Source organism: Arvicanthis niloticus, chromosome 10 (genome assembly GCF_011762505.2).
Source record: "Arvicanthis niloticus isolate mArvNil1 chromosome 10, mArvNil1.pat.X, whole genome shotgun sequence".
NCBI lineage: Eukaryota > Metazoa > Chordata > Mammalia > Rodentia > Muridae > Arvicanthis > Arvicanthis niloticus.
This window is the reverse complement of record NC_047667.1, coordinates 45,533,009-45,559,477: the sequence shown is the minus strand read 5'-3', so window position 1 is coordinate 45,559,477 and position 26,469 is coordinate 45,533,009. Positions and strand designations below refer to the sequence as shown.

The 26,469-nt window shown below is 41.5% G+C and overlaps 1 protein-coding gene across 2 annotated transcripts in view; it reads right to left on the bottom strand.

Annotated features, from left to right (window-relative positions):
* Window positions 1-26,469, bottom strand: part of Astn1 (astrotactin 1) — a 305,388-nt gene that overhangs the window by 20,927 nt on the left and 257,992 nt on the right. For both annotated transcript variants that reach the window (XM_034513161.2, XM_076941440.1), the window contains exons 17-19: window positions 11,051-11,319; window positions 4,364-4,497; window positions 773-924 (exon numbers count right to left, since the gene is read on the bottom strand). In XM_034513161.2, the coding sequence (XP_034369052.1) occupies window positions 773-924; window positions 4,364-4,497; window positions 11,051-11,319 (555 nt within the window). The remainder of the gene's footprint in view (window positions 1-772; window positions 925-4,363; window positions 4,498-11,050; window positions 11,320-26,469) is intronic.

The window sequence follows — 26,469 nt, the reverse complement described above, 5'->3', positions numbered from 1 at the left end:
AATGCCACATTTGTGCAATTTTCCATGAAACACCTTGACATTGACGAGAACACTTGTGATGCTGGTCTCTGGTACCTTAGCAATACCTGTGCATACTGAGAAAAGCACCTTAGAAACAGCAACAGAGAATTTTCCATGCTCCAAAGATGTTTCTCCAAACCTCATTACCAGGTTCAATAGGAACTCTTAGATTATGGGCATCCTCATCCCCAAAGAGGACCATTTTTATTTGGAAGATTTAGGTTTATTGATGTTGGCTTTTCTCTATGTGTTGGTAGTAAGACATGGGACTTTTATTTCTGTGGGTTATTTCTAAGGCTTCCCTTTTCTCTCAGGACTTGACAAAAGTCAGTTTGCTTTAGGACAAGACGTAGATCAAGAGCATCTGTTTGCACATGCCTTTGCCTAGAGGGGGTTATTAGCAAAGGAATTTTTGTTTTTTTCTGTAATCATGGCAGTGGTTAGCAGAGAATTGTTTCTTAATTGTGGGCTAGAATAACTAGTGTACTATGTTGTTGTTGCTTGTAAGTGTGCCTAGAGGCAATGAAATGGACACCTCTTTTATAAATAAAAGAAAAGCAAAAATCAAAACAAGACTTTGTCAGATGCTCACCATGCAAAAACCCTTAAATGGACAAGATGGCTGCTGCCTACAAGAGACAATACTTGCTACTTTTCCATGCTTCTCCATGCTGCCCTGCAACACTGAGGACTTGAAGCAATACCACAAGGCAGGGCATTCCTTTCTTTTTCTACTTTGGAATATGCTCACCCGTCTCTACTTTGGAGTGGTCCATCCGGTCAGTGACTTTCTCTTGCCGGATCAGGTAATCTACAATCTGCACTCCAATTGGTGGCTCTGAATGTTCCCACTCCAGGACCACGAGGGTGCTGCTGGGTTCATGTACTGTGGAGAGCCTCAGCCTGAGTGGAGGAAAGAAGAAAAGTGAAACGGGAACTCAGCTGGGACCCATGTCACCACCTCAACTGCGACATTTCAAACTCTTACAAATGACAACTCTAGTCTCTCTGAGCACTTGTCTCTCTCACTAGATGCTAAGGTCTCTAGAGACCCAGGAGGTTTATATTTGCATCTTGTAATAAATTAATAAGTGAAGGTGTAAAGATCAGTGAAGGTCTACCTGGTACATGTGTTTGGGGAATGGGCTTTATTGATAGGTCTTTATACATATATTTATATATATAGTTCGAAATATAATTTCTGGGTTTTGTCTTGAGGAAGACTAAGGAAATATTTTGTGCAATGTTCACCTCAAAGCCCATTGAGTGTGGCATCCAAGAGAATATTGCATTAATAAGAGCACAGTTTAAGTTCTATAACCATCAGGATCTGGCAGGCCCTCCTTACCCCATCCCTTGTTCTGCTATGTCTCCCTCTCCAGTCCATCTGCTGACTGCACTTCAGAACAGGCTCAACTCAAAAGTAATGCTGAAAGGAGAGAGTTGGCCATGTGGCCACATCCCATACTCTTTTGGGTATGATACCCTGTGTCTGATGCTCAGAACCTGATGTCAGTTTTTGTCCATCTCTTTGGGTGCCTTTGATCCCTGGCTCCTAGTTCAGTCCCTATTTGTCTTTCCTTATAGGTCACAGTCTCTCATTGTTTCCAAGTTGTCTTTGATCCCTGGCTCCTAGTTCAGTCCCTATTTGTCTTTCCTTATAGGTCACAGTCTCTCATTGTTTCCAAGTTGTCTTTGCCTTGAACATTGCCTTGCCTTCCTATCTCATACCTCTCTGCACATTATAGTGATTCAGTAACCAGTACCGATGTTCACTGGGGTGGATCTCCTGACAACCCAAGTGGTTTCAATTTGCTTTCTTGTCCTGTCTTCTTATGTATGGCTCAGGTTTCCTTCTTGTTTTCAATTCCTCGATTCTCTCCAGACCACTAGACTATGAGGGTTTCCCAGTTTCTGCTCCCTGTAGCCTCTCTCGCTCATAATATCCCTAGCTTTCAACCACATCTTTGTGCTTGGTTCTTCTACATCAAAAATATCTGCAGCCCTCACCTCCTACATTCTACCAAGCTCCCAGGTGCCTCTCATGGCCTCAGAATCTAAAGGACGAGACAGCAGAGCTAGGTCACACCAAGTGACCTGTAATGTCCAGTTTCAACTCAACACATATGTTCATAGTGTTTATGCATGTGATATGACTTTAACATGAAATCAAGAGATGATGTTTGGGGAATAAGAAGCAGTTCAACTAGTAGGAAAATAATAAGAAACACATGGTCATCTGCTAGCAGCTACTATGAAGAAGTGCATAGTTTTCATATGACATTAGAGTGGAATAGATCCAAAACAGTGCGGATATTGACAAATTCATTAATTAGAGTCATATGCAGAATGCTATTTTGAAGGAAAAAAAAACATTAAGACACTTAAGTTAGTAGCTAAGCTTTCTGAGAACTCAGATTCTATGAAAATAGGAATTAAGGCCAGCCCCTACTAAGAAATAGAAGTGTGCATGATTTACATGGACTTATGTAAAAGTAGAGTACATTTCTATTTCTAACTACCAATTAAATTGCAAAAAAATTAAGATCTGTTGCTGAGAGAAGTGATCAGAGCTGAGAAGAAAAGCACAGTTTTAACACTTTATAGTTACAGTTCTGGAGTATTTTATAGTTTAATCCTACACCTCTCATGGATAATCCCTCACTCACCTTGCTTTTCAGTAATCATTATTTGATTAATACATGTTTAGAAATGAAATCAGCCTTGGGACATTATGGCTGGATCTTCTGTCCCTCTGTTTGACAGTTTTCACATTACCTTTTTTTTTTTTTACAGTAGCTTTCTTATCTGATGAATCTAGCAGTACTTGATTCTCTTAATGGTTCCTTTTTTACTAAACGAATTTTATTTATTTATTTACATTTTTTTTTTTTACTAATTAGGAACTTGTTTTTATTTTGATTCAGATATCCACATTACAACTACAAAGAGAAAGAATCCAGTGCCTGGAATATTTATAGGCACCTATATAAGAAAATAAATTGGCTTTCAGTGATGGTCTTTCTCCTTCAGTTCTATCTCTTCAACATCTACCCCTGCCTGCAGACAGGTCAGAGGGTAGCCTTCACCTGCAGATTCCTGCCTACAGTCCACTCTTCTGTGCAATTAGCCCTGAAGCCACTGCAGTACTTGATTGTCATTTTGGGCCTTCCAGGCCTTATGAAGGCATGAAGTCATATGCCAGCACCTTGTCCTACCAACACTATTTCACAGAAATAGCACTTTTTGCCTTAACCACTGTAGAAGACACCTTACTATAGGATAGCCTGAATTCCTACATTGGGTCCTGGCCTCTGTTCTTGGCCAGCTTTGTTCAACCTCCTCGTGAAAGATTAAGAATTAGGACAGGCTCATTCTCAGTCATCTCTGCAACACCTTGTGCATCCTTTCAACTACAAATATCCCCTCTTGTTCACCCCAGGCCTCTTTTCTTTACAGTGTGTGTTGCTTATAGAGCATCCTTGCTCCAGCAGTGACTCCATCTACCATTTTTCTGAGATTAATTGAAATCTCTTTATCTCTAGGCTTTATTTTTATTTTTCACAGAGCTCTACCTGTTTCTCTGCCTACTGAACATCTACACAATTATCCTTTGTTAGCTCACGGGCAAACACAAATGGGACTTGCTTCCTCCTTCTCCTCAACTCCGTATACCTCCAGACAGGTTCCTTCTCAACTATGGTTTATCCCCATAGTTAACACTCACCATGACCTGTTGGTTTAAAAAACATGAGTGTTGGTTTAAAAAACCAAAATCATTTCAGTTTTATTCTCTCAGCCACTCTCAGCCATGACCTGCTTCCTGCTCTACAACTGTGGGAAAACACAATTTTCTTGAAGTCATTTCTTTGTCCATTAATTGAAAGTATGGTGATAAGAGTGTTTACCTAGTGCATATATTGTCTGGCACTGAAGAAGGCTTTGAGAAGTGGTAGGGTTGTTGGTCTTGTTCTGCCCTTACTACAGACCTTTAATTTTCCCCATAGCAACAGCACTGTTACTCCTACAACCTTCTATCCGTGCTGTCTTACCTTGTCTAATTCTATTTGCTCCATAAAGTCTTTATTGTTGCCCAAAAGCAGGGTCAAAGAACAGCTCTTCACATTTTAAAAATGCAAAGATTTGTCACACTACTTCCATTAAACAGCCTGCTCCTTCTATCATACTGAAAGTTCCCGATGTCAGGAACTATGCCACCTTCTTCTTTCCAATCCCCAACACTCAGCCTATCACTTTGAGACTAATATCCACTTGGTCCTATTTTTGAATAATGGTGCTGAAGGCAGACATGCAGGAGAGGGGTATGGGAAGGGAACCATACACAGGCTGTGGGAGGGGTGCACAGGTAGGGAGTCCATCCGCTCCAAAAGCAGTAGAGTCACATCGACACCAGTCCTCAATGACATCTCCAGTCCCTGAACACCAGAGAGAGCTCATGGTGGCCTCCTGTAAGAGCTGAACAGAAAAGCAAAGAGTAAGTGTTAAGAAACATGGCTGGATGGTCATTATGAAGAGACCTAGTGTCAGGGTCCTATGTGGTCCTAGATCATCTTCACAGAAAAGAGTGCATCACTACTGCACCACCATTGTCTAGTCTGAAGCTGTGTCCCAGGAGACAGAATATGGGATAGCTCCAGCCTTGTAGGACATCTGGGATGCCCCTATCCCTTTAGTGTAATAGCTCATCTCTATAGTTAAAACCTGTCACCTTATAGACCAAATGTGGTGACACATGACTATAATCCCAGCATTTGGAGGCAGGAGAATCAGAAGTTAGAAGTCAGACAGATATGAGTTTGAGGCCTATCCTGGTTGGAAGTCCTGTCTCAAACGGAAAGAGAGAAAGAAAGAAAGAAAGAAAGAAAGAAAGAAAGAAAGAAAGAAAGAAAGAAAGAAAGAAAGAAAGAAAGAAACTTTCACTTTGAAAGAAAGTCAGTTTCCAGCCTGTCTCTCCCTCATGGCACTCTATCACACCTCCTACTGTGGTCTCTAGTAACATTAACTTCTTTACCTCACATCTCTGGGTGGCCTGCCTATGCTATACTTTCCTCTGTCTACCCAGAAGCATTTTTCCCTTCTTCAGATGCCTCTCTGTGCATCCATATCTATCCTCTCTGTCCTGCTCTACTCCATCATGGTCCCTCAGCCTGTTTGGTGATCCATTTTGAATATGTGTATGGTTCCACACTGGATTGTGATTAGACATCTTTCTTTGACTTGTGAATACATGAAGCTGTGTAATATAAAGGCTAAATTCTGAGTCTGCGTCAGTCTTTGTAGCTGGAAACCTTGGCTTTGTCAATCACTACCCATGACCTTGGACAAGTTACACAAACCCAGTTTCCACTCTGATTAAAAATATCACTTTCCTAATAGGGATGTTGTGACAACTAAATGAAACAATCCATGCCAAGTGACATAATATATGCACTGCACCTGATGCACATTATTGTTTTTGAATGACAGGGTTGAGTCTTCCATAGAACCTTATAAAAATTACAGTCATGCATAGTTCTTTACATGAAGTAATTTCATGGAGATGTTTGCTGTGGAATAAAAGAACTAAAACTAAAAATCAAACCAAAGAGGCAATAACACTTATGACAGGGGCAATTCTATGGGCATAAGTGCAGATCCTGAGGGAAAGGTGACCTCTCAGAGGGCTCATGCTCCCTCAGCTCAGATAATCTAAGGGTGAAGGTTCCACGCTATCTATGCTCAGAGCTGTGTTTCTGAGGCACACGGCAGCTTTGGCCTTGGCTTTTTCCCCTCTGTTCCAGTGCCAGCTTGTCTACATTGATAAGCTAGGAAAAGGGGACATAATCTGTCTTGTAGAAGTTCAGTCTCTAAAATCACAAGAAAAAGAAGAAAGTGCAAGAAGGCAGAGGGGAAGAGAAGAAGTAGGTGGAAGAAAAACGATAGAACTACACAAACACCCATACAAAGAGTCAGTTATCTATGTTCTACGTCTTCAAAGTTTAGCATTGGTTACTGTGGTGGTTTGAATATACTTGGCCCATAGGAAGTGACACTATTAGGAAGTATAACCTTATTGGAATAGGTATGGCTTTGTTGGAGGAAGTGTGTCACTTCATAGGTAGGCTTTGAGGTCTCCTAGTGCTTGAACTTGGTCCAGTGCAGAAGAGAGCATATTCCTGGCTGCCTGCTGAAGATAGTCTCCTACTGCTGCCTGGGGAACAAGATGTAGAATTTGCAGCTCCTTCTCCAGCACCACATCTGCCTAGATGTTGCCTTGCTTCTTACCATGATGATAATGGACTAAAATTTCTGAAGCTGTAAGCCAGACCCAAGTAAATGTTTTCCTGTATTAGAGTTGCCTTAGTCATGGTGTCTTTTTACAGCAATAAAATTCTAACTAAGACAGTTACTTAATGCTATGAGCTGGATTGAATAAGGGTCCAACTGACTTCACTCCTGAGACTTAAGAGTTTCTAAGAAGCAGGAACTGATTCCTGACCATAGTTATGGTTTGTATAGTGTTTCTAATTTGTAAAGCCCATTTAGATACTAACTCTTGGGTGGATGGTGATAATGACTTACAATAAAGGTTCTAAGAGTGATAGTTAGATATTTTTTAAGGGTCACAGGCTAAAGAATGAGGCATTGTCAGGAAGTGGACCCTGCATGGCTCACTGGACTCAGGCTCTCCCCAATACATGCTCTTAATTAACATTGACTGACTCTACCAGCAAGTTACTTACTTTATACTGTTCTGACTGAGATTCCAATAAAAAAAAAATGAACTTTTCAAAACTAGGAAGACAGACTCTTTAAGATAGACTGACTAAAAGGGCCGGCTGTTTGATGGTGTCTTCAGTCAACACCTGTTTGCTAACCATCTACAAGGGGGCATTTCCTGTGCTCAGCATGAAGGATGCAATGACGCAAAAGAAGACACATATGGTTCCTGTCTGCATAAATTTTCCAGCTAGATAATAAACAAGCAAACCGGATTCATGTAAACATCCAAATTCCACAATAGTGTTGAAGGGTCCTAAGGAAAAGGTGAGGCTCTATGGGTTCACACAGCAGCAGGAAGCCTCCCAAAGGAAGGAAGGAAGGATGCTATTCAGATGCAAACAAGAATGGAATTCTTCATTTGAGGGGAAATGGGTGGAATTGGAGGACAACACCTGCGTGCACTGAAATAAATAACAGATGAAAATACAGGTGCATATTTTCTCTAGTATATGGACGTGTAGAAAGAATTGACCTGAAAATAAAAGAGGAAATGTTAAGAAAGGTGAAGAGGCAAAAGGATGGAGAGGAAGGAATTGGGGGGGGGGGAGGGGAGGAAGCTGACTGTGATCTAAGTACAATCTATGCTTGTATGGAAACATCACAGTAAAACACATTAAACTGTGTTATTGCATATTAATGATTTTACTTTTTAAAGTAATCTGGTCACAAAAATTGTAGTGATATAGGTAGAAAAACTTAACACTAAGAAGACTGGACCCTTATTAAAACTATACTTGTAAAACCAACTAAAAATATCACTCTATCAGTAAGATAGTCTGTAAGGAGTTCTATCTCAAGAACAATGATAAACCTCTATAACATTTTAAACATGGAACATGATCATATTTTTAATATAAAAAGTATGGCAAGGCAAACATGTTATAATTATTTTTAAAGCCATTTATTCAAAACTTTTAACCTTCTACCTTTGATCCATGTCACTCCATAAGAGTTTCTACTTCTGAACCCTAGACAGAATCTAATTCAACAGGTTGGATAACGGTATGTTATGGCTTGTATATGAAGTGTATTCTTCGAAGGAGCCTTGATCCAAGATGTTGCTATTACTGAGAAGTGATAGGAAGACACTAATTTCATCTTTATGTCACTACACTGGTTGATACATAACTTAATGGGCATTGGGAAGTAAGCCTTAGTAGGAGGACATAGGTCACCAAGGTTTTGTTTTGAAGGTTATGTATTAGTCTTGGAATAGTCTTCTTGAATTCTCTTTGCTTTTCAGCTACCATGAGATAATAAGTCTCCTCCTCCACACACCCCTACTCTCATAATCTTCCGTCATAGCAATGAGGCCAGGCAACCATGGACTGAAATCCGAAGAACTGCTATATTTCTTCCTTTTAAGTTGATTGTGTTGGGTGTTTTGTCACAGTGATGAAACGCTGACTGTTATGCAATAGATAAGAAGAACCAAAGTGAAACCCTTTTGAAAAGGAAGAGGAAGAAAAATTTCACTATTTTTAGACCTACAATTTGCCATCCCATGCACTCCCTAGGGAATCCATACCTGTTAACAGATGTAATAGAGTCTAGAAAAATAACAAACAAACAAGACAAGACAAAACAAAACAAAGCACCAACAACCCAAATGCTGGCTAGGGTTTTCCTTAAAAAAAAAAAAATCTGAATTTTTACTTCATGTTTAGCAATCAAGTATTTATTCATCTATTCGTTCGTTTATTTAGCAGAGTATCAACTATGCACCAACCCAGGCATTCTGTAGAAGACAAAGCATTTCTCATAGTCTAGAGTGAAGTAAATAATCAAGCAACAAGTATGGTCATAGAAGATGCACACTTTAAGATGTGTACACATACAGTGGAGGTTCCAGGAAGCAGTCTATGTTGGACTGAGAGCATGGCAAAGAGGTCACTGGGAGCCAGTGGTGCTTGAGCTGGAACATGGTATGATGATAGGAGTTTTCCAGTGACAGAAATGTGATGGAGTGTATTCTTGGGACAGAGATTTGGATGTCCAGGGGTCTGAATTCATGAAAGAAAATGTGTTGTGTTTGAGGAAATAAAAAAAGTTAAATTTTGGAGTATAGAGTACTAACAACCTAACCACTTACATGAAGACAGCTTGGATCATGAGCAGCTTTGGAATGTTGTGCTAAGGACTCTAAGTTGCACTCAATCTGAAGACCCTTTAAGTTACCTTGATGCCAAGATAGCAAGACATCCATATTGTACAGTAATTCCAGGTGTTTTAATACAAGGACCAACAAGAAGATTGCTGCAATAAAATGTTTGATATTACAGCAAAGAGTTAGATTGAGATGGGGGGGGGGTCTCAGAAAAGAGGATACAGGATATACATGTTGCTCTTGATGATGGAAAAGATACTAGGAATGACAAGGACACTGGTTCACTTTAATGAGATGGAGACACCGGTGGTATCTATTTGAGATAGAAGGTAATGACCTAAAGTTTGTTGAGTTGTTTAAATGGTCTAACCAATTTGTTTATCACAATCACAAATTTACTTGCCATATGACATCAGAAATTATTCAGTCTAACACAAGGACAGTAGATCAAAGAGGATAGTTAGAAAATGAAGCCCCATATTGAAGGGGAAGATGAAAACTCACATAGAATTACCAGTGTCATGCTGAGCACCTGTCCAACCCTTCCCCAGCTTCTCTACCCTTTGTCTAAATTCTTTGACAGAAAGCAAAAAATAGAAGAAAAAGCAGAGTTGCAGAAGGGATGACAAAGGCAGAATGTGTCATGTAAAGAAAAGAGAAGAGTCCCTTGGTAGTGAGCAAAGTTCATCTTAGACTAGCTTGTATATATTTAGAAGCTAAAGTATTTAACATGGGACCAGATGGGCAATGTCTTCCTGCCCCTCTCTGGAAAGATACAGGGAAAATGGAAGGGTGTTTAGCAAGCAGGGAATCCAGAGTGGGGCTGCTGGGGTTGAACTTCCTTAGGTATCCTGCTTGTGACTGATAGCCCCCAAGTTCTCTGTCTCTCACTGACCTTATCTCTGTTCTGTAGCTTTGTGCACTCTAATTCAAAGGATGACCCTGCTGAGCCTAGTATCCAGACTGGTGAACCAGAAAGTTCTCCGTTATCAGATACAGCAACTTGAGGGAGGATGGTGTTAGGTGGGCAAGGGTAGCCCTGTGTAAATACCACCACACCTTTGGGTGTCCAATGAACCAAGCCCTTCCTTTTTTCCAGTCCCTCTCTCCCAATTCTCTCCCCATAATCATCTCAGATTCAGAACGAATGTGTAGGCCAACAGGAGCCATTTGTCTTTCTGTTCCTGTAGGGGAAAAAAACTTGTATTTTCAAACACTCATTGAATTATCTATGGAAGAGGTGGGTAGGTGAGAGAAACACACATGCAAAATCCCTCCTGTGAGTCTGAGCAACACCTATGAAACCAACTGTGACACACCAGGTGTCTCTTCAAAGAGAAAAAAAGAAAGCAATTATCACCCCACCTGGATGGGCCTTCAGCTCCATCAGGTAAGCGGTTCAGCATTTGCCTTGCAGATAGTCTTAGAAACCTCACAACACTTGGGAGATTCCCTATTTCAAATTTGGCATGGCTGGTGTCTTTGTGTGTGCTGGCTTACTCTAGCCTGTACACTGAAGAAAGAAGTCGCTATCTCTGCTCCTCCCAACCCCATACCTGCATCTTACGGGCTCACACATTTTCTCCTAAGAGAGGTAAAGAAAGAATGAATGGTTGGGAAATGTCATGACCTTCCAGCAGAATAGAACATGGGAAGATCAGCATGGATTTGGTGTTTTGTCCTTTAAGCCTGTGATGAGCAGGGTACCAGACCCTCCAGGCTGAGGCTGCTAGGGCCTGCCTCTGGGACCTGTGTTTGACATGGCCCTTCTAGTCCAGGTGCAGCTCATTCTACGTTCAGAGATCAGTTAGGCTGGTTCACCAGCTCCAACGGAGAGACAGAGATGAGTGTCTTTGCATCATGCCTCCTTTAAAAAAGGTATTACAATGGCTTTGGTGATTACATGTGCTTTCCTGTTTTCTTCCAACCCTTTTTACTCAGACTTCAATAATGACTCCTGAATTGTATTATTGTGTATATTATAGAATGCATTGATTTGACTTAATATGTAAACATCCGAATCTAAACAAACTAGGTGCCACTCTTAGCTGAACAAAAAGATTCTGTAGCTGAGTTGCTGTGTGGAGAAAATTCTCGGTTTTTGATCCCTTCCAGAACCAAGTATCTCAGCCCTCTTACCCTCTGAGTCTGGTTATTGGTCACTAGTTCATAGATAGGGGATGCTCTGGTCACTTCCAGCAGAACTGGCTCAGGAGGGGTTTCAGGGCTAGATGTCACATGACACAAAGGACAGGATGAGGGACACCGTCCCTTGCTCTGGCACTCCATTCGGACTCCAGCTGCCATACGCTTGGTGCCAGAGTCTGACAGGCTAGCGATGTATTCTGGGAATGTCAGCACCTTGGGATCCCTTTCTCGCTCCTCCGACTCATCAGATGGGGAGTTGCCTGCCAGACATAAGAAAAAGAAACAGTGAGAGGGGGGCAAGATAGCAAGGACTGCCATGACTTGGTGGCTCCTGAGTTCTGAGGTCTAACCTTGAGAAGTTGGAAAGTGCCACTGAGGGAATAAACTCTGTCATTCTGCTAAATTAGGGGCATCTTTCCAGTGACATACAGAGTTGGAAATGGCCTTTCAAGTATGAGAATAGGTTGCTTCTTTTCTGAGAATCATTGGCTCCACAGATCCACGTGGAGGGATGTGTCTGCAGTACGTGTGTTTCCCAGAAAGCAGATGATAACAACAGTGACCGCTCTGTGCCTTGGCTTCTTCATAGCTCCCATCTCTAGCGTTATTAAATGGATGAATAACAAAATGGTTTGAAGACACACATATGGTCTCTAACATGCAGGAAGCACCCAGCATCACAATCTTGGCCATAATTACAACTGAGGCTTAGGGTGCCTTCCCATGACATTGGGGTTGGCTCAAGATCTCCTTCTACCATTATATCATCATTGCCAAGAGTCTGCCATTATACTCATTTCTACATATCAAGAAAGAACAATATCGTCAAGGTCACAAAGGTAGCAGATTGTGAAACTTGGTATTCGAACCCAATGCTGTCTGACTCCGAAGTGTTTAAGTCACAGAGCCAACCCAGCATTTCTTGGCTGTATAATTAACTCACGTATTGAGAATGCAGAGGAAAGTTTGGCTTTTTCAAAAAAGATTTTTTTTTCACTGTTGTTTGCCACTTAGAAGTTAGCTCCACAAGCTCTTGATCTATTTTTGGTGACAAACACGAGAAGAGACTACTAGAGAATCATAGTTTGTTCCCCACACAAGAAAGCACCATTTGCTCTTTCTTCCTTCAGTTCTCCTGTTTATCCATTTAACTCATTATCTGTAAAGGACTCTGTGGACAGAACCCTCCAGATTTCTTAAGCTGGTTGACAGTTGGTGTCCTGAGCAGGAAATGATTTTGGAGAGACTGCGGTGCCTTTGGAGATGGTGGGTACACAGAATGTTCTGGTCTCCAGTGGGTGCATTAAGAATGTCATACTTGATGGGACACACTGGTTGAAAGGCCTCTCAAAGTGGTTCCAGGAAGTGATTGGGAGACATGACTCACTGACTTAGAAAAGCCAATCTAGGGCCTCTCTTATTTGCTATGTAACATGGGCCCACGTGGGAATGTGGTGAGGTTTCCACTGTTCTTGATTCTCAAATAAATAGCATTATGTGGATGATACACGCTTACCCAGCTACTCTTGACATGGGACTTTGCTTGTGTATGAAGGCACAGGACACATTCAGTGACTGGGAGTCAGTCTATTTAACATTTATATTTTACTTAATCATAGATCCAGGGTTGAGCTCCAGTTCCTCCTGGATTGTAGAAAAACTAGACAATGGCGTGCGTACACACACACACATACACACTGTAAGTCAAAGATGATGACATCAAATAGAGCCCAGACTAACTAACCTCAAATCACTTCACCCACAGGTTCAGCCTTATGAATATTTAGGCTTCTACATCTCAGTCATAGTTCTTCACTTTATCTTAGGCTGAGAATGGATTGCTAGCACTATTTGAAAAGCTCACAGACTAGCCAAGACTCTCTGCACCCCATTTTTTGATCCGACTTCTTGTCTTCTTCAGACTGCTGAGTGACTGGTCAAAGTAGGTGGTGGTGGAGTAAGGTCTTTGGGCAGTATCTGGTATCTGTGAAAAGTCTTTATGAGGTTTTGAGCCTTTTCCTCTTTGGCTATAATCACATTATCATCAGAGGCATTTCTGTATGGAGCCACAGCCCTCCTTTGTTAGACGCCATTCTGAGCACTTGCAAATCTACAATATGACCACTAGATGGTGGTATTTGATCGAAAATTACTATGTTCGGTGCTGTGAGCCCACATCAGAGAAAATAAATTTTCAGAATCCTAAGGATGGTGTAGGTAGCTCAACATTTTTATGAATTTTTTCCTAACCTACAATAAAAATTAAAAAGCAAAACAATTACAAATTCTGTACCTCTTCACGAGAAAAGTATGAAAGCCAGGAGACAATGACAGAATAATTGAAAGAAAGCTCACAAAAAAAATTAAAGAATCCTTCCCCAATATCCTTAATTTTGAGTAAAAAAAGTTACTTCAAATAAGAAGTAATAGGCCAATATCTGTCTTTTCTCTCACCTTTAAGCAATTTTTCCTAGGTCACTATCTAGATGAATTGTATTGAAATATACCACCAGGGGGCGCTGTAATGTGAGTGCCCTGTAAGGCATTAACTTCCCTGCCCTCCAGCTGGCCATCATTAAAGCTTGTAATCGCTGTGAACAAGAGGGGCTGCTCCCCTTGTTGCTGTCTTCTGGCAATGCCAATTAAATTCAAGATGTAGTTAATCCCTGTCAATACCCGTTCACCCTGCATTCTTGGCAAGATTAGAGAATATAGAAGGATGGCTGAGGAAAGCATGTAGGCAGAGATGATAGGTGTTTCCAAAAAGCTTTGCTTTTTTCTTCAGGACCTTATTCTACATCCCCCCACCTCCAAATCAGGTCCACATATCAGATCGCTGCTGGAGGCCAAGGCCAGTATACCCTGCTAACACCATGCTCACATGAGATGGAACTGTCTAGAAAGAGGCTGGATTTATACAGAGCAATGAACAGTGAGCTCCCCAAAGCCATCTATTCAGTCTCCAGCCAAGAACAGACATGTGCACGAGAGAGATTTTTCAAAGAGGAAATGCATTTTCTATGTGCAGTTAAAGATACAATTGGGAAATACTCCTTAAAATGATGGAGTCCGTTGATGAAAGCCCACATAAATCTCTCTTACCCAAAGAGAATGCCACCATTCGCTGCAAGGGAATGAATAGCTCAGATCCAAAACTCTTCAGGAGAGCCTGCGCTCTCTTGGTGGGAAGGTTGGAAGAGGGAAAGCCATTTGATCTCCTATGACTCAGTGGTCCCCCTCTTTCTATTGGCTATTCCTATTGCAGTCCTTGAAACTTTTCTCCATCCTCTGGCACCTAGGTAGAGACGCTCCTGGAATCTGAAACACTGATGTTTCTTAGGAGAATAAATATCTACTTCAGTAGACACACAGTCTTTGAAGAAAAAAAAAAGAAGCAATCTACATTCAAGGTCTTGGAAGAGGATGACTGGCAAGTGTGTGATCTGACAAAAAAACAAAACAAAAAAAAAAACAAAAAACAAACAAACAAAAAACCAAACCAAACCAAACAACAACAAAACCAATACACTCGTGGCTTCTCACCAATGGTTTTGCAGAATCCACACTTTTGTTCTCAGGGAGGTCTTCATGTCTGGCTGTAAGACTTAGTTTTCTTTCAAGTAGAGGAATATTCAACCTGGAATGTAGTTAACAACCCTAAAACTGCAAAGCATTTTGCAAACACAGTTTTCTATAAATAAGTGCCATTTGCTTTAGGCTAAATCTGTATCCTCCAGCACACAGTGGATGAGTTTCCCCAGTTGAATATCATGGGATGAGAATATTGGCATCCTTAACACTCAGAATCTCACTGTGTATATGCCCATGGCCTTAGGCACGTACATATTGACCCACCTCAATTCAGGGGCCCATTACAATGATGAAAGTGACCAAGTTATTCTCATGCAGGCTCTGCTCTGCCTGTGTGAACTCACAGGTCACAAAGGTGAATTACTTGTTGTGAAGTAAATTGGTACAATTCCTGTAGGATTCTGAGGACTGCTTAAAAATCTCTCTCCTGAGTTGGTGCCTAAGGCAATGAGATGCTAATGACATCACAGCTAGAACTACACAGGCAGTTCATTAGGCAGCAAAGAAATCAAATGCAAACTAATCAGATCGCAGCTTTGGGGGATAGCTTTGGATGAACGCAAAGAAGGTTGGCATGGGCCAATGAAGTACAGCTCAGCAAAATGTACCGGAAGACTGTTCACCCACAGCCAGTGTGCCGGTACCCACCCCAACCTTTACCCCAATCTACTGTGTGAGCCATGATTCCAAGTTATCTGATGTGCACAGCCCTCATCTCAGGTCTTCCAAGTAGAGGAACCTTAACTGGAATGTTAAAACCATAAAATAGGCTTCGGTCCATCTCTTAGAGTAGTTGATATCTTTGGAGAGAATTTTAAGTCAGTTGGGACTTGAACTGAACCCCTAGTCATGCCATGAGCACATATTCTCTGAGACTCGAATCTTAACTACAAAGGACATCCACTGAGCATTTCCTATTCCAGATGTCTGATCGTATCCTGAAGTCAGGAACGCTGCCATTCTCAGTTTTGGTTTTCATTTCCCTAGGTTATCTATTGTCTTTATCTGTGTGTATATCTATCTGAATCTAGAGCACACAATGGATGAGTTTCCCCAATAGAATATCATGGGATGAGAATATTGGCATCCTTAATGCTCAGACTCTCACTGTGTATGTGCCCACGGCCTTAGACATGCACATATTGACCCATCTCAATTCAGGGGCATCATCCTCTCTGTCTATATTTTCATTCTTTATGTATCCTGGGATAATTAAGCTCCAAGCATAGGCGTGAATGATTACAAAACATCAAGCTTAAGAAATAGAGGCAAAGCATTTGCCAAACAGTTCTCCCGTTCCTTACAACAAGGTCCTCTAAGAATCAAGTGAAAGATGCAAGGCATTACTGTGGTACCAGCTGATTCCGTGACTCCAGCCCAGTTCTGTTCCTTAAGTAGAAAGGTCTTAGGTGCCTGTTAAGGCATCCACTTATACAGGTTACATGATGTCATACCCAAAGTCCTCCTATTTGTGGCCACCATCTCCTCCACACTCTCTTGGCAGCATCTTCCTCCTCTTGCACATCTCAGCTCAACAGAAGGGACAGATGATGCCCCAGTTGCTGAAACAGCTCAACTCAAATTCCCTATTCTTCACTCCTCCCACCCCCCGTGTGTGTATATGTGTGTGTGTCTGTCTGTCTGTCTGTCTGTCCTTCCTTCCCTCTCCGTCACCCCAACATTCATTCTATATTAAATTACATTCTTTCCCCAACCCATATCCTTTCCTCCTTGTTCAATATCGTGAAAGGGAATTAACAGTTTTAAACCTACTCCAAGGATGGCCTCAGTTGTTGGTTCTTTCCTTTATCTCTTGTCAGCTGGATGACTTAGGACAGCTTTCATGACCTTTTAAAGTCTAGACCTCCTTGTATGAAAAGTAGAGATGTCTAGACTGATTGATTCTTCACCAGTACAACCTACAACACATGTGAACATGGTGATACATGCCTGAAATCCCAGGACTTGGTGGGCAGAGGCAGAAAGATCAGAAGTTTAGAACCATCCTAGGTAAGGGATGAGTACAAGAGTCTGTCTCAAAACACTGAAACAAAACAACCAAAACTGCAAATTACAAAGTCAATCTAGAACAGTCCTCAGGACACAGTGAGTGTATTGTCAGTTTATGTACTCTGACCTGCTTGTTCACTTACTCTGTTCTGCCTGCAACCAACGTCACGATATGCTGAGTACTGTGAAGGACACTGCCTTGCTTTCCAGTACAATACCTCACAGTACCCAAAACAAATATTTATTGAATGACAAGGGTGTTTATTGAATAATGAAACCTTTTCCAATGAATTGTATATAAAGTGATTACATCCTGTCTTCTTCAAATGCCGACTGGACAGCTGAACTGTAACTAACTTGGATCACTGCTACCCCAGGTTCATTTGGAATGTTCTAGATTTGTCTGAAGTAATGTGGCACCTGAGTGTTTTCAACTGAGTTACAAATACTTAGGTAAATACCCATGTGGATGTTGAGTAATTTATTTACTGGAGATGTGAGGATTTAGGTTTAAGAATGGGGATACGCAGAGGAGTCAGCGCTGTGCTGAAGGACAGCAGCTAGAAAATGTGGTGAGAAAACCTGAAGTTTTCTCAAATAATGCTTTCAAGTAGTAAATGGGTCAGGACTGATGGCCCAGGGTCCAGCAGAATGTACCCTAGGACTGTACAGAACGGAATGTACCAATGGGGGAGGGAAGGGGAAGGGAGTTCTGGGTAGATTTGGGGAACAGAGGCAGACGGAAAGTTAGGCCTCACATGTGTTTCTTCACTAGCACCTAGAGCTAACTGAGCTCTAAGGGTTGACATAAGGAAGGGAGACACCTGGAAAACTGTACCTTCTACAGTTTTCCCAATCTCCCAGGCTCAGCCTGCACACAGGGACCACTCCAGGTTCTTGGCTCTCACCCATCAATATCCAGTAGTTGCTCCAAGCAAGCAACTTACTTAAATATTGGAAATCGTTGGTTCCCATCTGACTGATGTATTCAGAAAAGCAAAACGGAACATCAACAACAAATGCAACAAGTGTTTATATTGTTATCCTTTCCTACAAATAAATCCTAAAAAAAGACCCTTTCGTTCTTCAGGGTGTACCCTTCCTTTTGATCTAACATTAATATCATGGTACATTTCAGACTCAGTCCTTTGTTAGTTCATTAGGAAATTTCTAGAAATAGTGCTTCTTTGCTATCATCAGACCCTGCAGCCAGTCCCTGGAGAGCAAACTCCAAGGCTATGGTGAAGTGGTTATCATCAGATGACCACTGACTGCTCCCTAAAGTACCAGCAGCTGGGGTATTCAAGGAACAATGTCTTCTGGAGAAGCAGACTTTTGTTTAATTGACACCCAGAAAAAAAATGCTTACTTTTTCTGCAGTCCTTGTTGACATTTTTCTTTCTAAAAACACAGTGTTCCAATTTTCTGCCTGCTTCATGAAGCATTGCCTACCAAACAGAATTAAACCTTTCCCCCAAGTGCCTCCAGGTGATGGTTTTGTTCATCAATTATGACTATGCAGATTTGGAAGTTAGGAGAGAGAGAAATAAAATGGCATCAATGCCCCAATGGCTTTTTAAAAATTGATAGATAACACAATGCTATAATTTCTTAAGCTAATCCCCTTTTCATGGGCTTGTTTTCCAACAAATAAGTGTCAGCTCGAGGTCCCTAGCTAATTAGGTTCATGTTAAATTTAGATTTGGTGTAGGTACAGTACTTAGTTTTTGCCAAAAGCTGTTAGTCAGCTTTGGCACAGAAAGAGTGAATTCAATAATAAATGGTCTAATTCACCAAGCATCACATAATGCCTCCTTTAGTCAATAGCAATGACATTGGGGTCAAAGTTCAGTCAATGAAATTTTATGGTATCAAAATTTACCAATGAACTATAAGACAAACACCAAAAGAACCTTTAAAATTAATCTGTGATCTCCATCTGCACCCTTCTTTTTAAAATCACCATTTTTTGTGTGTAAAGAAATAAAAGTGATGCCAACTTAGCCAGATAAGCAACCTTTTTCTGTAGAGTTTCTGGAAATCATCTTTGCACAGCCCATACATCTCGGGGGGGGGGGGGGGGTAAAGATCAAATCCAAGAATTGCTGGGAAGCCCTAAAGATTTTGCCGCAAAAACAAACTCCTCGATTTCGCCTCACTGTTTGTCCCCAGTGTGCAAGAAGCTGTCCTGTGCTATATTGCACTGTCATGGCTCATGCCCAGTGCTCCACACTCAAATGTACTCAAGTCAATGAATGCACAGGAATAGAAAGAAGCAACAGAAATTATGTTTGTCCTCTATCTGAAACCCCCAAAGGATAGTCTACACTTTAAGATTCACCACATGGGCAACACCAGAGAATTTAAACCTTAGCCAGATTATCCAGAATGGTTTGCTAAATGCCCCCATGGGGTTGGGAATGCTGAAGGCTGGGCTAAAACAAGAGTCAATGAGACTTATAAACAGAGATGCTTTCCTCCTCTCCTTTCTTTCATTCCCCTCCCATTCTACCCCCATAATCCCTCGTACAAATAATTTGACTGGAATCTTGCACAGACACACACAGGAAATATGGTCAAACGGCACTTGGTTTTGTGGATCCTGTCTCACTTCCTTCCATAGAAGGTACATACCCAGCGCATGTCTAAAGAGTCCAGCACTGGTGTTCCGAGAGAACAATCTTGGCCTCGGCTGGATTATAAGCCTTCCTTGTGTGTGCTGTGAGATCTTAGGTATGGAGACTTTAAAAGGTTATATGAGGCTACTTTTCAGTTGTCTCCCATAACCTCATTTCTTTAATTTCTAAATGCCTTTCAGGAAAGTCAGAGCCGATCAGCAAGGTTTGCTCTCGCCCCGTCGTCGTGACTCTCAGTTTGCCAAGGCTGCATTTACAAATTATCATCAAGTGGTTTAAGTGATAAAAATGCATCCCCTCCTGTTCTGAAGGATAAAAGTGCAAACTGCGGTGCGGTTCAAGCCATGCTCCCTCTGAAGCCTGGGGGAATGGCCCTCACTGCTTCTTCCAAACTTCTGGCAGATCAGGGCACTTGTTTGCATTCCCTGACTTCAAAAGCTGTCGCTCCAATATTAGCCTCAGTTGTCACACAGCTTCCTACTCTGTGAGTCTGTGAACAAATCTGCTTCTTTCTCTTATATGCTAGCCATTTGATGTATGATCTATCTTGAGTCCATGATCACTCCATCTTAACGCAATTCCTTTTGCAAACACTATTTTCAAATCAATTAGCATGTGAGGTAGCAGATAGGCCTGGATTCTAGTCAAACCATCACTGTTTTGTTCCACTTTTAACAATGTGAGTCCTGTGATGTAGAGCTAGGGAGGTTTCCTTTACTGGCCATCTGGGCACTGGCCGCCCCTTGGCTTCCTCCCAGGGCACACGAGCATTGGAAACAAAACAAAACAAAACACGTTTCTGACTCCTTCAGCATCCTGGTGCCCAGCAGCAGCTGCGTGCAGCTTCTTGTCAATGTCAAAATAAACCTGACACAGAAATTCAGAGTTACAGCCTTCAGGATATGCAAAGCTGGTCTAGATTATCCCTGCTGCTTCCCCACAGAGTGGCATGGGGGGGGGGGGAAGGGGGGAGGTTGATGGGTGGGGGGGAGGGAAGAGACAGGACTAGGAGAGAGGTGAAAATGAGGAGCACCCGCAGGATTTGCTATTTTATAGTCTCCATTAGCAGGAAGACATGAATGGATAGGCATGTTCAGCAGATTACCAGGAGAGAGACGCCATGCCTGTGTCTGGAGATGAAGATGTAGACTTTTCATCTCCATTTCTCTTGTGAGACTGAACTGAGAAAACAAAGATATACCTCAGTAATATTTCCAGGGCAAGTGTTTTTCTTCTTTTGGGGTCCTCCTCAAGAAAGATCCAAGAATACTCTCAGAGGAAGAAAATAACATGACCCCGAGAAGCAGAAAAAATCAGAAACCTGTAGATGAAAGGGAGCTTCCAGCTTTAGCTTCCACCTCAGCTAATGTTGAGGATCCACCCAACTATGGAATGGAATTAATGGTGCTTTCCTCCACCCACACCACAGCATTATTCTCAGGCAGGAGACCTGTGTGTGCCCCTCTGGCTCTCCAGCTCAGTCACTTGCCTCTTCATGATGCTCTCTGCATTTTGGAGGATGCCTGCCTCTTGTTCCATCCTTGATTCCTCCCCTGTGTGCATCTGCCTGTCTGTCTTCCTTTGAACCTGGCCAGGAGCACAGGGCAGGGAAGCTTTGGAGAGTTCTGAAATAGGGCAACCCTGATACAGTAGCATGGATCGCCCTGGCTCCACATTCAAAGGACGGGGCTGCATATGGCGTACATGGTTGAGTGAGGACAGCTTACATGAGTTACGTGCAGGTGGGGAGTCCCTGGAGTATGGTATGATATTCAAAGCTTCAGTAAGATGCTGTACAGGCTGGTTATAAATATCCTTAACTACCAAATGGTCTAGAAATTTTTAATAAAAATATTATTCAATAATAATACTACTCCAGCCAGCAAGGGAATGTTGTAATGGTCTCCATTTTCCTCTGGATACTCATCTAGCTTCTGTTTTTCAAATGAATTTGGATGTTAAATCCTTTTGCTGCCCTGACCAATTTATTCTGCAAATTAACTATATATGACAGAACTTAAAGTTCGTCTCCACTTAGCTCTGCTTCGCTGAAATTTATGCTGCTTTTCTGCCTGCTGGAGCCATAAGCTCAAATACGTTGTGACTCTCGCTGGTGATTTGGGATTCTGAACAGTCCTCTCACCTCTTGGTCCTCATCTCTTGAATTCTAAAAAGTGCTGAGTGGACCAGGCTACTTTCACCTCTTGGTGACCTGTGCCCTCTGTTCTCAGGTCCTCTGGTCTCTGTGGCTGCCTCTCTCAACCTCAATGAAGTTCTCATTATGAGATGCAGTTTTACTAAGGGCTCTAAGCCAAACCAGTAGAGAGACTCAAGAGCCTCAAACTGGCTTCAGAGCCATGTGTCAATGGCGGAAGCAGCCCAACGGTATGAGACAATAAGGCTAATGGTTAGGACTGTGTGAATGCTAAGGCAGCAGATGAATATGAGAGCATATTTAAGAGAATGTGCTGATGAAGATGATGGAGGGAGAGCCATGCTGTCATGAAAAACCTACATTGGAAGTTGGCTCAGCTTTTGTTGGACCAAGTGTAGCATCACTTTCATTCTGGGGAGGCAGTTAGAATTGCAAGATACTAGGAGATGTGGTCACATGAACAACATCTGAAGGAGATGGGCTTAGCACGGATTCAGTGATGCCCAGCAGTTCTCTGGTGGGTTATCTCCTAGATGTCTCGATATCTAGTGGGTTATCATCTAGAAAAGAGACCACATATTTTCTGTGTATTTTCAGAGAGCAGAGAGTTCAGACCAAAGGCCGAGGGAGATAAGTTTATTGTGCTTCAGATTGCACTGAGTACCTGCTTAGTGCCAGAAATGGTTCTCAGTGTTCATGGGGAGAAATGCCAGATGGTTAAGGAAATAAAGCTCTTTTGACAATGTTCCTGGACACAAAGAATAGAGAGGAACATGACCATGATGTTAGGGCTTGTGTTAGAATAACAGGAGATACTTTGGTATACACACAGAAAAGCATTGAGACCTATTCTACCGGGGGAGGTAGGCTTAAGGAAGACACCAAATTCCGAATGACTTTTGTAATAATACTTTCAGCTTGCACAAAGTAGGCTAGACAGCCTTGGAGTTTGCAAACTCTAAACCAGAGGTATTATTCATGTAGAAGCTGATGAACCACTTCTTGGGGTTATCAGCACACTGTAGGCATTTCAGAATGAGTTCTATGCCCCTTTTAAAGCTAAATTTAAGTTCCTTATTTGCAAATTAGTGGAGTTGGATATATTTGCATTTCATTAGGCACCCTTGGGTACTGACTGAAGCAGGCTTCAAGTAACATGTTGAGATTTACCATTCTGGACAAGAGTAATAATTTATTAAATATTGCCAGAATAGTTTATAAAATTCTAACAAATGAATTCTAACAAATTTCTAACAAAAAAGGTTAAATTGTGGGATAGGTATTTAAGGATTTCAGCAAGTTATTGTTCGATGAAAATAAATAATTCCACTGTTTATGAAGATTTTTTTTTAAGTATTTATGCAGAGCTCCAGAATGTAAAATAGGTCAGTTTCAGAGCCACTGATTTTAGCTTTGATGACCTTGGCCTGAATTGTTCCAGAAGTAACCAAAGTTTCCCCCCAGGAAGTTGTCCTGGATGTTCATAGGTTCCTGTCAGAAGAAACAGACTGTATCATATACCATAGTTAATTTGTGTCCTGGATTTTACAAGACAAAAATGCTCTATCTTCTGTCCTAATTAGCAATCAATTAAGTCAGAAGCATTCTAGATTCTTGACCAAAGAAGAAATCTAAAATACTTAAGTTCATCTTCTCCTAAAGAAAGTACTCTGATGCCAGCTGTAGAGTATATGCCTGCAATCCAAGCATTCAGAGGCTGAGGGAGGAAGCTCTCAGGTTCAAGTCCAACCTGGGCAACGTAAGGAGTTTGATGACAGTCTGAGCTACACAGTGGTGTCTTGTCTGAGAGATGGAGAAGAGAGAAAGAGAGAGAGAGAGAAATAAGAGAGAAAGGTTCTGATGGAGAAATGAGAATAGGCAGCACCCCTATACATAGCCATCCAATGAGATGAACACAGACAACATAAGGAGGGGCAGACAAAGACACATATTCTCTTGCCAACATGGCTCCAGTGTAAGCACATACCAACAGATTGCAGTATTAATTTCTCACTCAAATGTTGGAAAGAACATTTTATCATTAGATCCAACAAGATGGTACGGTGAGTTTTGTGTTAGTTCATAGAATTCTTATAACAATAGTAGATGTGAAACTAGTGTAAATACTAAATAATATATCTGTGTGTTTCCCATAGCCTTCTGCCAAAAGAAATAAGGGCTGTTATTGTTACTAATATAACATGCCAAAGTTGGTAGCTATAACCAATAAGGGAGTTATCGGTTACGTGTTGGTCTTGCTATTTGTCCATTCAACTCTCTGCTTACCTGGGCTCTGGTTTGAATATGATTAAAGTGTGTTCTCCAAAGTTTCAGATGCACAGTCTTTCACATGGAAGCATTAAAAGATTATTGTTGCCTTTAAGGAATAGATCCTTGAATCACTAGGGGAAACTATCCTTGAATGTGATTTAGGTAATGCCTATGAGACCCTCGAGATGGTTTTCACTGGGGTGGGGCCTGTTATAAAAGAACAAGTTGGACACTCCCCAGCCTTTTTGGCTTCTTGTCTAGTCTTGTGATCTCCACTTTTTGCTGGCACTCTTAAGCATTATGATGCCATGTACTTTGAGACTTTCACTAGACCCGACTAGAAGCTACCAAGAATTTAAATCGAATAACCATCTTTTCTTTATAAGTAGACACTCTCTAGTGTTTTGTTATGGAAATTACACAAGAACTAATGCTTTTCCTTAAACAAATAGTTCCCTTGGATGAAGATTGACCATAGAACAGCAATAACCAAGGCAGCAGATGTATACAGTCAAACGGACAGACAGACAGACAGACAGACAGACAGACACATAGCTCTTTCCTGAAGCAGAAGCTCCCAGAATCGCTGGGCAGGCTAGATTATCTGGAACTTCTGAGTTTAATCACCAGATAGGATCAGAAAGACGTCTATGATGTCAGCATTTATAAAATAATGGGGTGAAAAGTCCCCACATTGGGAGGACACAAGGTCAGAGCTACAGGATGAAACTAGAATTGGGTAAGGGTTCTACAACCTGCCTTCAAACTGTTGCTGGAGAGTCTTTGGCTTACTATAAGATCCTGACAGTACCCAGCTGTGTACCTAAAATGACAGGAGGGATTAGAGCTAGATTATGGGCCCAGCTGTTCCTGGCTTTCTACCAGAGACATGAAGCCCCTATAGCCACATAGGTTGGGACACAAAGGAAGAAACAAATGGTGTGGAATGTTGTGATGATAAGCTTTCCAGTAAATTTGAATATGTAACATCAAAAACAAAACCCCATGAGGATCACTGGATAAGAGTATTTGCTGAACAAGCATGAGGGCCTGATTTCAGATTCCAGTACATATAAAAACCAGAGCATGGCCACATATGGTTACCTCTAACCCAAGCACTGTAGGAGACAGAGTCCAAAGAATCTATGGACCTAGATGGCCACAAGTTAGGTCAGGTTCAGTGAAAATACTCTGCCTCGAATAAAGATGGCCATGATATCCTCATCTGGCCTCAGCAAACATGTACACAGGTAAGTGTAACTGTACACACATATGTTCATACCCTATACACCACAATAGCAAGAGGAGGGAGAAAGAGGAAAAGGAAGAGGAGGAGGGGAAGAAGAGGAAGAGAAGGAAGAGGAGGAAGAAGAGGAAGGGATAACTACAACAAAGGCATTGCTGACTTGACTAGTTATGTCCTTATGGGCATCCTTATTGTGGGCATGCTTGTTCAGAGTGACAGGAGTCTTTTGTTCCCCCAGGGAACCCTAAAACTGAGAATGAACGTTTCTAGAAACTGTCTATTAATCAATATTAAAGTGGAGAAGTGGAGAGAAAAGAGGCTACTGGCCATGCTGAGCTTCATCTCACATAAAAATGCTATACAAGTAGAGTGGGATTAAGCTCTGAGCCTCAAACCCATTCTTTTCCATTACAAAGGATTCTCCCTGAAATGTAGCCATGGTTGGCTGATGCTTACATACAGGTCAGATGGTATATAAACGGGAGCCATTAAGAACTTCCATTCTGTACCTTAAATAACTATTCATAATGCTTAGCTGTCAGCACTAAAGGAGTGTTCAGATTTCTAGATTATCTTGTTTTCACAGAAAAATGAAAAATGCCTGTCCTTCAATGTATTAGTAAAACCCAAGGGGTATCTTTACCCTGTCTACAACTGGAATCAGAAACCTACAGAGAAACACATTCCAATATATTAAGTCATAAATTCTATATATTTCCAAAGCTTTCAGCCATAGAACCTTGTATTTAATTTTCATTCCTTTAGTAACAAGCCTCTGCCAGCCAATTCAGATATTGTCTTTACAATACTGTAGTGTGAAAAAAATAAGCCTACAAAATGCAATGCCTGTTTTTCTGTGTACACTGCACCCCCGGCTAAATACCCCAGTGCCAATTAAATGGTATTAAGAGATATGCAAGAACAGGATCCTATTAAAAGGCCTTATCGGGAAGTTTATAATACTGCAAAGTTCCAGAGGCTCATCAGACAGGAAGGACTTAAATGTTGCTGGGCTTGTATTTAAATCTCCAGGTCAAAACCACATTCATTTTTCCCATGCACACATCATTTTAGGTCTTTCTTGAGCTTCTTTCGTTAGCCTCCTAGGACTTTCTTTCTATCAAGAAGTTTTTTAACATCAGGTAGAAGTTACAAGACCCAAACTAGACTCAATTCAATACAGCAAATACGAAGTTATTGAATGTCTATTTACAAGGTGCTCTATGGCTTTTCTGAATATTCCACAATGAATTATATGTAATCCTCACATTCAAAGGATCTATTGTCTCCCAGATGAGTGAATAAAGACACAGAAAATATAAATGGCATTTAAAAAAATGGATCATGTAAAGGGTAGATTCCATCAGAGTGCTTGGAGTGAGAGAGGACCCTTGAGGAGTTTCTCCTGTGACAGGTCTCAAGGAATACAAGCATCCTTTAGGACAAAGGTATTGCCATTGATGGCAGGAGGTGACAGATTCTTTCTCTAAAGAACAAGACC